General features: G+C 42.8%; 1 protein-coding gene across 8 annotated transcripts in view; it reads right to left on the bottom strand.

The window, feature by feature from the left end:
- ELF1 (E74 like ETS transcription factor 1) overlaps positions 1-16,454 on the bottom strand; it is a 124,524-nt gene that overhangs the window by 17,593 nt on the left and 90,477 nt on the right. For 4 of the 8 annotated variants that reach the window (XM_021065635.1, XM_021065634.1, XM_021065636.1 and 1 more), the window contains exons 3-5: positions 15,147-15,327; positions 5,042-5,149; positions 2,462-2,626 (exon numbers count right to left, since the gene is read on the bottom strand). In XM_021065635.1, coding sequence (XP_020921294.1) covers positions 2,462-2,626; positions 5,042-5,149; positions 15,147-15,327 — 454 coding nt within the window. The remainder of the gene's footprint in view (positions 1-2,461; positions 2,627-5,041; positions 5,150-15,146; positions 15,328-16,454) is intronic. The other 4 variants (XM_021065638.1, XM_021065637.1, XM_021065639.1 and 1 more) reach the window with 1 other exon arrangement.

The raw sequence follows: 16,454 nt of genomic DNA, 5'->3' as shown, positions 1-16,454 counted from the left end.
CTTAGGGCCACACCCGTGGCATATGGAAGTTCCCAGACTAGGGGTCTAACTAGAGCTGTTGCTGCCGGCCTACACCACAGCCACAGCAACACAGGATCCGAGCCCTGTCGGTGACCAACACTACAGCTCATGGCAACGCCGGATCCTTAACCCACTGAGCGAGGCCAGGGATCAAACCCGCCACTTCATGGTTCCTAGTCAGATTCGTTTCTGCTGTGCCATGACGGGAACTCCAACTTTTGCTTTTGTTGCCTGTGCTTTTGGTGTCCAAAAAATTGTTGCCAAGTCATGTTCTTTATTCCATCTTGACTAGAAGATGAAGTTTCATCTGGTATTTTTTGTAATAGTTTCACTCTTTGACCATATTTTTTATTCTCTTGCTTGAATAATGACAAATCATATTCATCGAAAGTTTCTATTTGACAGTTTTATTATCTGAGATGCTTAGCAAACTAACCTTTGGATTTTCCACGTTTGCTACTTCTCTTTCAAGAAGTATCTTATGTATTCTGTGACACTGCCATATGAGGTCACTTTCAACAGGGTTTTATTTGAAGAAATCCTGTGCAGCCGGGATTTAAATGTGCCAAAGCAGTTTTAGAAGGGCTTCACTTGGTGCCCAAAGTTACTGCCAGCCGGGACCCACTGTTAGGTTAATTACTTGGCTGGAAATTCCTACAGTCCATTATAGTTTAAAAATCTAATCATTAAACCTAGATCAGGGCAAACCTCGGATTACGAATTCTCAAAGGAAAAATTTTCTACCTAGCTGAGCCATACAAGCTTCCTTAACATCTGCCTGTGCCAATGGGTGGACTTTTCTTCCCCTTAGGGTACAGTCTTTCAAGGATCCTAGTTACTTGCTGAGGTCTTTGTCTAAAGCCCCAGGCTGCACTGGACCAAGACTACAGCATCTGCCTCTACAATAAATCTAAGCCCCTTAGACATCTAGACTGACACGTCCTTCTCAGCCCTTCAGAGCTGCTGCAGTGACCGCTCATTCTTGGTGTTGCCATTGTTTGCTCGTTTTTGGCTTTTGGAATTTCCCTTATTTTCATGTGAAGTTAGGTTACATTGTGGCTGGTGATGCCACTAATGGCGATATTAAACTCAAAATATTAAAGAAGCTGGAATTTCTCAAAAGGCAATGCAATGGAAAGATTGTCAAACTTCAGAATGTAAGTATGGTCCTAAATTTGCCAAAACTTAAACATTCCCCCTAACACATTCTCCCATTTTTCATTTCAATTACTTACGTGTTGATTTCCAACTTGTATTCTTTCCGCTGGACTCATACATTGGAATCTATGCAAGTGGTTTTCAAACTATGTTCTGCGCAAGGAAACTCACCCACCCTTACGGGCTGAGATTTTTCTGAGTTTGGATAAAAGGGTTTCGATAAAAGATTGAAGCGTTAAAAATTGGAAAATCTGGAGTTCCCGTTGTGGCTCAGGGGCGACAAACCCAACTGGTACCCATGAGGATGCGGGTTCAATCCCTGGCCTTGCTCAGTAGGTTAAAGAATCTGGTGTTGCTGAGAGCAGTGGTGTAGGGTGCAGACTCGGCTCAGATCCTGTATTGCTGTGGCTGTGGTGTAGGCCAGCAGCTATAGCTCCAATTCGACCCCTAGACTGGGAACTTCCACATGCCATGTGCGCAGCCCTAGAAAGAAAGAAAGAAAGAAAAAGTTGGAAAATTCCTTTTCTATGAGATAATCCAAATGTTTAAAAAGTATAGAATATTTTTTTTTTAAGTTTTTTTTGCTTTTTAGGGACACACCGGAGACATATGGAGGTTCCAAGGCTAGGCGTCTAATCAGAGCTACAGCTGCCAGGCTACACCACAGCCACAGCAATGCCAGTTCTGAGCCACGCCTGTGACCTACACCACAGCTCATGGCAACGCCAGATCCTTAACCCACTGAGTGAGGCCAGGGATCGAACACTCAACCTCATGGTTCCTAGCTGGATTCATTTCCGCTGCACCACGACAGGAGCTCCAAAACCGTTTTTTATTTTTGTTTTTTATTTTTTGTCTTTTTGCCATTTCTTGGGCCGCTCCCGCGGTATATGGAGGTTCCATTGCTAGGAGTCTGATCGGAGCTGTAGCTGCCAGCCTACGCCACAGCCACAGCAACGCGGGATCCGAGCCTCGTCTGTGACCTACACCACAGCTCACGGCAATGCTGGATCCTTAACTCACTGAGCAAGGGCAGGGATTGAACCCGCAACCTCATGGTTCCTAGTCGGATTCGTTAACCACTGAGCCATGACGGGAACTCCAAAAATCGTTTTTTAAAAAATGAATCTAACACAGAGAAATCTCTTGATTTCTGTTTTCACCTTCAGTTTTTTTTTTCTTACAGAAGTCTTAATTGGTATAGAAACATCCTTGAATAAAAATTCTGTTTAGATTGCACATTGAGAGTTGACTGTTGGCCTTAAACAAATAAACCACCCACCTTTCTTCTTCTTCGGTTGTTCTGGTGACGAGGGTCCTGGGGAGTGTGCAAAGGTCTCTTGAACCTGCTGAGTTTCCATCACTTCAGGAATCCCATCTAATGTGACGGATACATGGGTGATTGGCGCAATAACGTCGTCTTCGGATGAGCTAAATATATTATTATCTAATGGAAATAAAGTCAACTAATTACAATCAGCTTCGGCACAGAAATCAAAATAATGTCATAAACCCTCTCCTGTTTCTTTGGAGACTAAAGGAGGAATGCAATCTTGCCACCTAGCCCCTGCTCTTCTTTCCCCGAGCCTCAGTCAAGTCCCCGGAGTCGGTTCCAGGCTGGATTGGACTATTCGATGGCTTCCTTACTGGACGTTCTCTCCCCAGTCTATCTGGTCGCTCTTCTTCACACTGAGGCTACTGTCTTTCTCTGGAACCAAAGTCTGACCTGCCCATGTCATTCTTCTCCACAGTAACTTTACACCCCGGAAATCAGAAAGGAAAATAACATTGACGTATCTTCCCACCGTCTACAAGGGAAAGACGGTAAGAACCACCCCAACTCCAGAGCCACTAGAAACATCCACCATCTACCACCCGCCATGAAGCTTACACTTCAGCTATGCCCACGCATGTTTAAGCTCAAATATTTCGTTTAAAAACATAAAACAGGAGTTCCCGTCATGGCTCAGTGGTTCACGAATCCGACTAGGAACCATGAAGTGGGGGGTTCGATCCCTGGCCTTGCTCAGTGGGTTAAGGATCCGGCATTGCCGTGACCTGTGGTGTAGGTCCCAGATGTGGCTCGGATCCCGAGTTGCTGTGGCTCTGGTGTAGGCTGGTGGCTGCAGCTCCAATTGGACCCCTAGCCTCGGAACCTCCATGTGCCACGGGAGCAGCTCAAGAAAAGGCAAAAAGACAAAAAAAAATAAAAAATAAAAAAAATAAATAAATAAAATAAAAAAAAATAAAACAAAAAAAGGTCTGTGTCTTTGGATAAGCCAATCCTTCCACCCTGAATGCCCTTTCTTGTCTCCTCTAGCCCATGACAAGCTTATCTGTCATTTACAGCCCAGGTCAAAACATCCCCTTCATAAAGCCTGTCTCTGGTGTTCTTGGCTAGATTACTTTCCCCTTCCAGAACACTCTGCTATCCCTCTCATGGCCTTGATTTTGGGCCTTCACAGTTATTTACATAAGTAGCGGTCTTCAAAACCCAACTGCAAGCTTGAGAAAAGAAATCATTATCTGTTCATTTCGATATCCTGTTATTGCCTAATACACTGCGGTATAGAGAAAATATTCAGTAAGCAGCTTGAATTGATTTAATAATAATTAACTATGAGTTGTAATGACATTCTTGTCAGAAAAGCCCACAGGAGAACATAGATTTAAAAGCAGATCAATAGGAGTTCCCGTCATGGCTCAGTGGTAACAAATCAGACTGGGATCCATGAGGACTCAGGTTTGATCCCTGGCCTCACTCAATGGGTTATGGATCCGGTGTTGCTGTGAGCTGTGGTGTGGGTCACAGACAAGGTGGGGATCCTGCGTTGCTGTGGCTGTGGTGTAGACTGGCAGCTATAGCTCCGATTTGACCCCTAGCCTGGGAACTTCCATATGCCACGGATGCGGCCCTAAAAAGATGACAATGACAACAAGAAGATCAACAAATGTGTCAGAGTAACAACAAAGCTCTACTATATAGCACAGGGAACTACATTCAATATCTTGTAATACTTATAATGAAAAAAATCTGAAGAAGAATGTGTGTGTGTGTATATACACACATATACATGCAGATATATGTATGCATGTTTAAACCATTTTGCTGCACGCGTAAAACACAACATTGTAAATTAACTATATTTCAATTTTAAAATGGTTATACAAGTTAAAAATACATGTGGCACAGAATTTGATGCCATGGAGTGTTAGAAAACTTTTCAATGGATTTTTCTTTCCTGTTCATTGATATATCTATAGAGACCACTAAGTATGATAGTTCAGGCCCGAAATACCCTAATCCTTCATCCATGAGATCAAGAGAGGGAATGCTGCAAAATCTGCTATTTGACAACTAAATTACTTTTTCATTCCTAAAGTCCTCGCACTCCAAATTAAAAAAAAAAAAAAAAAAAAAACACCTTTTCTAGCTGAACATTTTAGCAAAGTTGCCTCCACTACTGCTGTAAAATGTACACAGGACCATAAAAATACAAAAACTATTCTCTGGTCCCTTGATATTTACCATCTAATACAGAGAAAATGACAAGAGTTTTCTTTCTTGCTTTTTTTTTTTTAAGTGCCACACCTGAGGCATATGAAAGTTCCCAGGCTAAGGGTCCAATCAGAGCTACAGCTGCCGGCCTCCACCACAGCCACAGCCACGCCGGATCAAGCCGCGCCTGCAACCTACCCCACAGCCCACGGCAACCAGATCCTCAACCCACTGAGCGAGGCCAGGGATCGAACCCGAGTCCTCATGGATCCTAGTCGGGCTCGTTAACCGCTGAGCCACGGAACTCCAGACCCGAGCTTTCCAAAGCACACACACATGAACAGTCATGGCACAACCACTCACTGAAGCGCTTTTCATCCAGCATGGGGCCAGGAGAGTCCATATTGAGGAGCGCCTCCGCAGCCTCGATGGTCTCAATGGTTTCATCCCCATTATGACAGGAAGCTTCAACTACAATACATTTAAAGAGAAAACAGAATTAGCCGCAAGACAGCTGTGGTTCTAAAGGCACAGGGAGTTCCCTCCAGTGGTTAGGATTCGGTGCTTTCACCGCTGCCGCCTGGGTTCAATCCTTGGTCTGGGAACCGAGACCCCACATCCAGCTGCTTTGGGCCGAGGCCAAAAAAACAAAAAAAATGAGTCACCCTCTTCAACATTCCTTCATACTTTGGTTTATGCCCATGGTTTCTATCAGCGTATAAAGTCTATACTGAAAATGCCTATTTCTCATTTTAAAAACCTTGCGAGTTGTGAGGGTTTTATTAGAAACAACCACAAAACCTCTGCAGGATGCTGGGAGGTAAAAGAGGACAAGCAAAAAAGAACTTAGACTCTCGAGGGAAAACATGAGGCATGTCTCTGATCATTCATGTATTTTCAAGAATGTTAAACTAAGATGTCACTGAGCAGGTGGTGCCGCTTCTGTTGACTCCACCCTTGAAAACGACTTGGCTGCTTGTCTTCAGCCTGCTTCAGCTCTGATGCGGATTCCAATCCTCTTATTCCTAATAGGAAGGAATGTGGGTCTCTGGTCATTTCCGACTCGTCTTCCGTTCCTCTATAATTAGAGAATTGTCACCATCTCCAAAAGTTTTAGTCGCAGTCACATAAACACCCCTTGAGACTTAGACTCTTCTGGTACCTTTCTTCTCTAGTATGTAGCACAGACCACTAAGTCCTCTGTGAACTGGGCATAGCCCAAGATTTTCTTTTTTCTTTTCAATGCTCTTTAAAGATATTAAAAGACAGGAGGAGTTCCTGTTGTGGCTCAGCGGGTTAAGAACCCGACGAATGTCCATGAGGATGAGGGTTCGATCTCTGGCCTCACTCGGTGGGTTAAAGGATCTGATGTTGCCATGAGCTGCGGTGTAGGCAGAAGACACGGCTCGGATCTCATATTGCTGTGGCTGTGGTGGAGGCAGGCGGTTACAGCTCCCATTTGAACCCTAGCCTGGGAATCTCCATATGCCATGGGTGCAGCCCTAAAAAGACAAAATAAAATAATAAAATAAAATAAAATAAAATAAAATAAAATAAAATACAAATGAATATCAATCCAAGTACATACAAGACACTGACATTTTTCTGCATCCCAGACAGATGTCCAAAATAGCTGTACCATCAATTCCTTAGATGGTTTTAGCCCTCAGTTCTAGGATCAGGATCAAGAAACTGAAGAGCTACAAATGCTCTCCCTTCCTGGATAAATTCAAGTTTCTAGAATGTGATATTTATCATCCATAATCCTTTATACTTACTTGCTGTATTTTCCCCTCAGTATTTGTGAAAAAAAAATACATATTTTTTGAAGTCTGACTGTGTGTGTGTGTGTGTATAATCACATATCATTATCTATATTATATATATAATCACGATTTTCAGATTCAGGGTTGGACTGACAGCATATAACTCAATGAAAATAAGCCTTTTGATTTTACAAAAGGTTAGAAAGTAAACGTAATCATAGTACTTGATGTAAAAGTTCTTTTTTCTCAACCAAATGAATGAAAATGATCATTTATAACTGTTCTCTCCCTATTCCTATTCAATCCAGAGAGGCGAGAAAATCATTTTCCTTTTATTATAACCAGATTTCCAAGAAATGTGTAGTTCTTTGAAATTAACCTTAACTTTCCATTACAATAGGTAACATTTATAATCCTAAATATTTCCTAAACAGTTCACACTCTCTTTAGACTGCAGATTTTCAAGAACCTGTAAAATTTCTCAGGGATTCTAAATTTCCAGTTGGCAAAGATACTCAACATCTGTCACTCTTAAATAACTGTACAAGGAAAAGCGGAAGATACAAGAGCATGACATGTGACCTTTTTGCTTACCTAGGTACAACTATACTTTTGGTAACCTACACTTAAGATACTGCCTAAGAAAATAACAGAGGGAGTTCCCGTCATGGCGCAGTGGAAATCTGACTAGGAACCATGAGGTTGCGGGTTCCATCCCTGGCCTTACTCTGTGGATTAAGGATCTGGCGTTGCCATGAGCCGTGGTGTAGGTCGCAGACTTGGCTTGGCTCTGATGTTGCTGCGGCTGTGGTGTAGGCCGGCAGCTCTAGCTCCAACTCAACCCTTAGCCTGTGACCCTCCATATGCTGCAGGTACAGCCCAAAAAACCAAATAAAGAAAAAAGGAAAAAAAAAATGAGATAATTATTAGTCTATATCATTAGAAAAGAAAATGCGTAACAGCAGAAGATTATTATAATAACAGCCTATCAATTAATCTGGCTTACATAAATGGATTAATCTGGCTGACTGCTTTCCCAGGGGAGGAGTCCCATGTTAGGAATATGGAAGGCACGGACTGCGGAAGGAGCTGAGAACTGGGAGGATTCCTGAATGATGCCCAGATAATTCCCGATCGTGGGTCATACATTACTCAGCTACCTCTCAATCAGGGAGAAACTCCCCACAAAGAACACTTTCTCCTATAAAATAATGGCTGACACTGCAAGTCCCCACAAGCTGTCAGGCCAGAGGGGAACCTCCTTCTTCCAGATGTGAAAGATGTATCTGCAGAATTCCAACCTCCCGGGCTTGATTCCCCCAGCCAGGATCTTTGAACCCAAATATCTACAGATCACAAGGACAAGGCACAAGAAGACAGCCAATACAGAAAGAGGCAAGGATGTTAATCTAGCCTGGGTTTTCGTAACAACAACTTTTTTTTTTTTTTTTTTTGGTCTTTTTTGTCTTTCTAGGGCTGCACCCATGGCATATGGAGGTTTCCAAGCTAGGGGTGGAATCAGAGCTGTGGCTGCCAGCCTACACCACAGTCACAACCATGCCAGATCCGAGCTGCGTCTGCGACCTACACCACAGCTCACAGCCACATCAGATCCTTAACCCACTGAGCAAAGCCAGGAATCGAACCTGCAACCTCATGGTTCCCAGTCAGATTCGTTTCCACTGCGCCACGACAGGAACTCCCCTAACAGCAATTTAACCCTTCTGGAGTCTTCCTCTTTCAAAGGCTTTACACTTTTCCCCTCAGGCCAGGGCTCACATTTCTGAGTCACCACAAAAAGCACTCTAGAATAAACCTGAATAGATTTTTGCATATGAGTTGCACAAAACAATGAGGAGATAGTCACAGCCTTCATTAGGAGCCTATTTTCCCTAATTGGAATGAAAAATAAAGCAATTTTAATTATATACTCTAATCAAAGCAAAAGCTTCACAGTCTAATTCTTTCATAAAAGTTGAAACCAGAAAAGATAAATACCTCAAAAAGTCTAGCAACATGACTAAAATAGGGCATGGTAACACTTCCTATCAAAAAGGGAAGCCTCCTATTTAAAATCTTAGATTTAAGACATAGTAGAAAAGCATACTGCTCCTCTGTGAAGGCACTGAAATTCTATGAATTGAAGAAAATATCCTACTAAAATTAAATTAAAAAAAAATCAGGCAAATAAGGCACAGACGACTCAATAATTAACATCTTCCAAACATATAAGTCTAGATTTATAAACATTCTAGTCTGCTAGGTAGATGAAAATGATAAAATCAGTATGTATAATGACTGAGTTGCTGATCAATTAAGAAAATACAAGGAAAATCTCAAATCTCTTCTCTGTCAAGCTTTTTATGTATTTATTTGTCTTTTTTTTTTTTTTTTTTAAGGGCCATACTCATGGCATATGGAAGTTCCCAGGCTAGGGGCTGAATTAGAGCTGCAGCTGCTGGCCTACACCGCAGCCACAGCAACACAGAATCAGAGCCATGTCTGCAACCTACACCAGAGCTCACAGCCACGTCAGATCCTTAACCCACTGAGCATGGCCAGGGATCGAACCTGTGTCCTCATGGATACTACTTTCAGTTCGTTACTGCCAAGCCAAGATGGGAACTCCCTTATCAAGCTTTTTATAAGGAAAATTTTCAAACATATACAAACGTAGAGGAAATCATTTAACGAACTGAATGTGTCAAGGGCCCAGCTTCAATACTTAACAGTCAAATCTTCCTTAACCTGTACTCCCCAGCCCAACACAGACATGAGATTATTTCAAAGTGGAACCCAGACAGATTGTTCAGTCGTAAATATTACAGTATATAGACAATACCATGATCACATCTTTTAAAAATGAATTATGCTATAACTCAGATATCCATTTAATACTGAAATTTCTCTGCCTCAGGGTTTTTTTTTTTTTTCCAAGTTAGTGGGATGGACTTCTCTCAGGGGCACATCAGGTTAAGGATCCGGTGTTGTCACTGCTGTGGCTTGGGTCACTGTTGCCGTATGAGTTTGAACCCTGGCCTGGGAACTTTGACAAGCCAAGGGCACAGCCCAAAAAAAAAAAAAAAGTTGCAGTGGTATGGTATGTACCTTCCCTTTTTTTTTTTTTCTTTTCTTTTCATTTGTGCTGTTTATCTTAGGAGAAACAGGGTCATCTGTTTGTAGTTTCCCACATTTTAGACTTCGCTGATTTTATCTGTGGGGTGTCATTTACCACATCCCCCTCCCCGCCCTATGCTTTTCCTGTAAACCGGTGGTTGTATCTAGAAGATTGATTTGATTCACATTCAACTTGAGGGTGAGAATACTTCAAAGGCAATGATGTGTGAGTCTGTGCCTCTTGAAAGGAGGTAGTTTTCCTCCAGTGCTGCTGGACTGAGAATCAGGTTCAGGCCTTGTCAGCCTGATCTACCCACTATAAAATGCTCCATCAGCCTTTCGCCTAATGCCCTAGATCCACTCCTTCGGGAGGGATTCCTGGACGGTGATAATTCTCATCACATCATTCCTCCAGCACTTATTAACTAGAATTCTCTATAAAAACGAACTTACGGTCACCAACCATCTGGTTACTCTGAGCCACAGTTCATGTCGCAAAGGCAAATTCAATGCTTGGTTCTTTTTCTGCTATTTACTGGTTTTCAGAATAATAAATGGGATCTTTCGAAAGGGACCACTGAGTCCAAAAGATGTGTATTAGTTTTACCTTTCTTTTTTTATTTATTTGTCTTTTTTTTAGGGCCACACCCATAGCATATGGAGGTTCCCAGGCTGGATGGGGGGGGGTCAAATCAGAGCTGTAGCTGCTGGCCTACGCTCAGAGCCCTCATGCCTTAGGGAGAAATTCTGTAATGCTTCTCCCATTTGTGGTTCACCCACTCAGGGGCGGGTATGGGTCTTGGCTCCACCACATCTCTGTCCTCCTACCCGTCTCCTTTTGGGTCCTTCTTTACATCTTCAGTTGCAGATGATCTTTTCGGCTAGTTTCTGGTTTTTCTCATCAATGGCTGCTCTATAAATAACTCTGCAGCTTGGGTGTGCCCGTAGGAGGAGGTGAGCTCAGAGTTTCCGAGTCTGCCATCTTGGCCACTCCCTCCTCTAAAAACCCACGAGCTTTCAATACCTGCATCTTTTTTTTTTTTCTTTCAATTTTTAATGTTTTAAATTTTTTAATGCGTGTTATCTTATTATAATGTCTCCATAATAGATCAGCTATGATCTGGCAGCTAATTAAAATCTACTCACACTAGGGACAGAAAGCACTGATACTATAATAACTTAGGCAACAACTCATTAGAGACCCTGAAAATATTATGAATTACTAAAAATTAGGTTTGACCTGATATAAGTAGACAAAAGTATGAAAGAACGAACACACAATAGTATTTTTTTTTTTTTTTTGTCTTTTTGCCATTTCTTGGGTGGGCTGCTCCTGCAGCATATGGACGTTCCCAGGCTAAGGGTCTAATCCGAGCTATAGCTGCCAGCCTACGCCAGAGCCACAGCAACGCAGGATCCGAGCTGCGTCTGAAACCTACACCACAGCTCACAGCAACAGTGGATCCTTAACCCATTGAGCAAGGCCAGGGATTGAACCCACAACCTCATGGTTCCTAGTCGGATTCGTTAACCACTGAGCCATGAAGGGAACTCCATAGTATCTTTTTCAAAGAGAAGATTTACCAGTGAATGTATTCATCTTGGTTACCTTCCATTCGTGGAAATACAAAACTTCCAGCATTTAAGGAAATGATTTCACTTTCAGATCCTCAAGCTGGTAATAGAAGAGGAATCGCCACATACTCAGAGCTCAGTCAAACCCTTTTAAAAAATTTTGGGAGTTCCCGTTGTGGCGCAGTGGTTAACGAATCCAACTAGGAACCATGAGGTGGTGGGTTCGATCCCTGGCTTTGCTCAGTGGGTTAAGGATCCGGCGTTGCCATGAGCTGTGGTGTAGGTCGCAGACGCGGCTCGGATCCCGCGCTGCTGTGGTAGGCCAGCGGCTAGAGCTCCAATTCAACCCCTAGCCTGGGAACCTCCATATGCCGCAGCAATCGGCCCTAGAAAAGGGAAAAAAAAAAAAAAAAAAAAAAAAGCCCAGCATATAAACAGAGAAAAGTGGTTTAACATCATTATACATTTTTTAGGTTAAGATTTATATCAAACTTGACATGAGGAATTCCCATTGTGGCATAGCAGTAACGAACCCAACCAGTATCCATGAGGCCTCAGGTTCAATCCTTGGCCTTCCTCAGTGGGTTAAAGATCTAGTGTTGCTATGAGCTGTGGTGTAGGTCACAGAAGTGGCTTGGATCCCACGTTGCTGTGGCTGAGGCACAGGCTGGCAGCTGCAACTCTGATTTGACCCCTAGCCTGGGAAACTCCATATGCTGCAGGGGTGGCCCTAAAAAAATAAAAAAATAAATAAAAAATAAAGAGTTGATGTGAGATAAATCAATGACAAAAATAAAAATATCTGGGAGTTCCCGTCGTGGCGCAGTGGTTAACGAATCCAACTAGGAACCATGCGGTTGCGGGTTCGGTCCCTGCCCTTGCTCAGTGGGTTAACGATCCGGCACTGCCTTGAGCTGTGGCGTAGGTTGCAGACACGGCTCGGATCCCGCGTTGCTGTGGCTCTGGCGTAGGCCGGTGGCTACAGCTCCGATTCGACCCCTAGCCTGGGAACCTCCATATGCCGCGGGAGCGGCCCAAGAAATAGCAACAACAACAACAACAACAACAACAACAAAAAGACAAAAAGACAAATAAATAAATAAATAAATAAATAAAAATATCTGGATGAACACGAAAATTTGAAACGAGGGGTTAGAGATGAGAGGTGCCACCTAATATCAGCCTCAAGTTCATAAAAATAGTTCAACCTTTTTCTTATTGAAAATTTCAAACAGAACCAAAATTATGGGACATAATACAATGAATTCTCACATATCCATCCTCAGTATCAACCATTTTCCATTTATGGTCAATCTTCTTTCACCCATACTCCAATTACTGCCCATGGTCCCCTCACACACACCCTGACCCCCAGGGTTCTTTTGAAGGAATTTATGCCACCGTATTTTATCTCTAAGTATTTGAGCATATGTATCTAAAAGATAAAGAATCTAACACAATGCTATTGCCTTACCTAAAAAGAATAACAATATTCCTTAGTATCACCTGACGTGCTACCTAGGGCTCATAATTATAGTTCACAAACTATCCCCATTACCACCTTCCCTGAATTTTCTCAAAAGTACACTACCCCCTCTTCCCCACTCTGGACTAAGGAAGGCTACAGAATCCTTTGCTTTTTCATGACATGACTCAAACAAGTATGGAAGAGTCAAACAAAAGCTCAGGATAGAAGATAAGAAAGGCCAGAGAGAAGAAACATGCAAATAGCAAATCTGATTTTCAAGATATGGCTTATTCTCTGGACCCGCTCCATACTAGTTTTATTTGCTAGAAAGGAAGGAGCTTGTCTGTATCTTGTCATCAGTCTGAGAAAGTGAAGCACGGAAAAGGAAAACGTAATTCCTTCTCCTATAGACCCAAGATCTGCTTGCCTAGTCTCTATTTCTCTTCTGAGGATCAATATCTTTTCCTTGATGATGAAAACCAGGAATAAAAACCCCTTCAGGGGAGGCCCTGGTTCCTAAAGCACAGAGAATGCAGCCTTACCCTACAGCATCAGGAAGGTAGATCAGGAGTTCCTGTTGTGGCTCAGTGGTTAACGAATCTGACTAGGAACCATGAGGTTGTGGGTTCGATCCCTGGCCTTGTTCCGTGGGTTAAGGATCCGGTGTTGCTGTGACCTGTGGTGTAGGTCACAGACACGGCTCCGATCCCACATTTCTGTGCCTATGGCACAGGCCAGCGGCTACAGCTCTGATTAGACCCCTGGCCTGGGAACCTCCATATGCTGCAGGTGCGGCCCTAGAAAAGTACAAAAAAAGAAAAAAGAAAGTATATCAGAATACACTGCTAAAACCCCACTAGCTATACAACACATATGCACAGTGGTGGTCATTCTCTTACACAAAACACAAAGATCACAGTCAGCAATGACTAGAAACCTCTAATCTGATTGATATAATTCCCTTACTGATAAGGGAGAAACAAGTCTTGATTTGTCAAAAACAAATTTCATGGGCAGCTCTGAACAAAAAAAAAGTGAATATATGAGAACATGCTTTGTTAAAAATAAAAGGACAATACAAAAACTAAGTGCTGTTGGTCAGTGTTACTAGTGGGGGCTCAGTCACTGGGTGTGTGACCTTAAGCCAATCATTTAATTTAGCTTCTCTAATTTCAGTTTGCTTTTACTTCTGTGAGAATTAAATAAGGTACTAAAAAAAAAAAAAATCTACTATGTTAACATGATACACTCAGAAGGAGACAATGCCATTTTAGTGGTATGCTTGCCTAAAATGCATCTCATTCCAATCATGAAAAAAACATCACAGAAATAAAAGTGAGGGGCATTCTACAGTGTAAGCCTCTACTCCTCCTAAGTGTCAAGGATATAAGAGACAAGGCAAGAGAGAGAAACTGCTATAGACTGGAAGAGACTAGGAGAAAAAATACCTACTTATTGCAATGTGAGAGTCTAGATAGCATTTTAGGACAGAAAAAGCACGTTAGTGCGAAATGGACAGAATATGAATCAAGTCCAGGTTTAGTTGATACACTATTGTGACTAATGTTAATTTCTGGTTTTTAACTGAAGGATAAATATTCAAAGAATCTTTGCTTCCAAATAATTCATTTCTACGACACCTCCAACATCTCTGGCCAAGATGTATGTGAACGTAAATATATAAAAATACAAATGTGTGTACCAGTTTCTAAAGCTGATGAAAAAAGCACCACCTCCACACTTACATAGTGAGCCTTTCAGTTTGAAATATCCCAGCAGTTCTGACTGAACAAATCTTCTTTGAACCCCAGCACCTTATCTGACATTTGGGTCATGGCCTCCTAGTTTGCTTCCTGCAGTAGCAATAACAAAAGAACTTTCCTCTCTTTTGCCCTACAAACAACTTCTTGGTAATCAGCAGTACGGAGCTAGGCATAAAAAGAGTGTTCAGGGGGCATGAGATGAAGAAAGTTGGTCTGCTTGCTCTTACACACCTATTTTGTCACATTCATCTCTGCACATTCAGGAGATGCACAGAATATGGGCAGGGAGCAAGCACCGCGAAGCACAGGCAGATGAGAAGGAAAACGCCACTTCCTTCGCTCTGCAGGGCTCTAGCTTCTACGGGTAATGGAGCTGCTCAAAACCAGTTCAGAAAGTTCCCCTTGTGGCTCAGCAGGTTAAGACCCCAACGATAGCATCCATGAGGATACAGGGTTGATCCCTGGCCTTGCTCAATGGGTGAAAGGAGCCGGGGTGGCCGTGAGCTGCGGTTTAGGTGGCAGATGTGGCTCGGATCTGGCAGGTGCCGAGTTGCCGCGCGGCTTGTGATGTAGGCCGGCAGCCACAGCTCCAATTCGACACCTAGCCTGAGAACTTCCGTATGCCGCGGGCGTGGACCTAAAAAGGCGCATGCGCACGCACACCACGCACACACGCACGTACGGAAAAGTTAGGAACTGTGAACATCCGCTCCAAATCACAGGGCTCAGCCACTGCTTCAAGCTATGCGGAAGGAAAGTGCTGCTGGAGGCCCACCCACCTGTCAGGGTGATGTCATCGTCATCCTCATCGATGATTTCCTCCTCAGCCACATCCAGGGAGCTCTCGGTAATCATGTCATTGGGCTCCTCCACACAGGCCAGACCCGCGTAGCTATTGAGAATGTCAGCACCAGGAACATGTTCCACAATGACGGCAGGAAAGATAGCTGGGTCACCAAGCTAGGAGGGGTGAGGGGGGGGAAAAGAATGAACAAAATGTTGCCTTTGTTACATACAACCCCAATGATTTCATACTAGACATCGATGCAATTTTTACATCATCAGCGCCTTGCATTTTGACACTCCTTCTGGGCGACACGGAATAGGTATCTACTAAGACCAAAGATAGTTTCATTATCAATCTTGGGTTTTAACAACCAAGTTTTCATTGGGAAGTTCAGCAGAAACAGCCTTTGAAAGCACATTCAGCTAAAAACGCTAGTATCCTTAATGCATAAGGGGCGTACAAGTGAAATGTACAATTAAAGACAATGGCAACCAAAGTTTTTTTGCCAGAAAAAAAAAAAAATCTGTGAGTTTAGCAGACATGAAGCTATCTTGGCGCACAGGCCGGGTTTAGCAACTGCTTTTGATTCAGATGGGAAAATTAACTTTCGTTTTCTCTCCGGAACTTTAGAACTGGATCCTTAAAATGTAATCCATTATCAGACACAACTTAGAATAGATATACAAGGAGATCCTGCTGAATAGCACTGAGAAGTTTGTCTAGATACTCATGTTGCAACAGAACAAAGGGTGGGGGAAAAATGTAATTGTAATGTATACATGTAAGGATAACCTGACCCCCTTGCTGTACAGTGGGAAAATAAAAAAATTAAAAAAAAAATGTAATCCAGTCCAACCACCTCCTTTGACAGATGAAGACACTGACTCAGAGAGGTAAAGTTTTTAACAGCCTACTCAAAAATCAGTTCGTTGGTCATGAAAAAACTCAATGTTAAAAGTGAAAACCAAATAAAAAGTTTTTGAATGTATCTAAGTTTAAATGAATCATAATACCATGTAACCAGGACTATTCATAGAATAATTACTTTTAAAATATAGTAAAAATGCTGACATGTATCAACTTATTATTTATTTATTTATTTTGCTTTTTAGGGCCACACCCGTAGCACAAGGAAGGCCAGGGGTCGAACCAGAGCCACGGCCGCCGGCCTAGGCCACAGCCACAGCAATGCAGCATCCAAGCAACGTCTGCGACCCACGCCACAGCTCACGGCAACGCCAGATCCCTAACCCACTGAGCAAGGCCAGGGATTGAACCCGCAACCCCATGGGTCCCCAGT

The sequence above is a fragment of the Sus scrofa genome, chromosome 11 (genome assembly GCF_000003025.6).
Source record: "Sus scrofa isolate TJ Tabasco breed Duroc chromosome 11, Sscrofa11.1, whole genome shotgun sequence".
Classification (NCBI taxonomy): domain Eukaryota; kingdom Metazoa; phylum Chordata; class Mammalia; order Artiodactyla; family Suidae; genus Sus; species Sus scrofa.
This window is presented reverse-complemented; position numbering and strand designations above follow the sequence as displayed.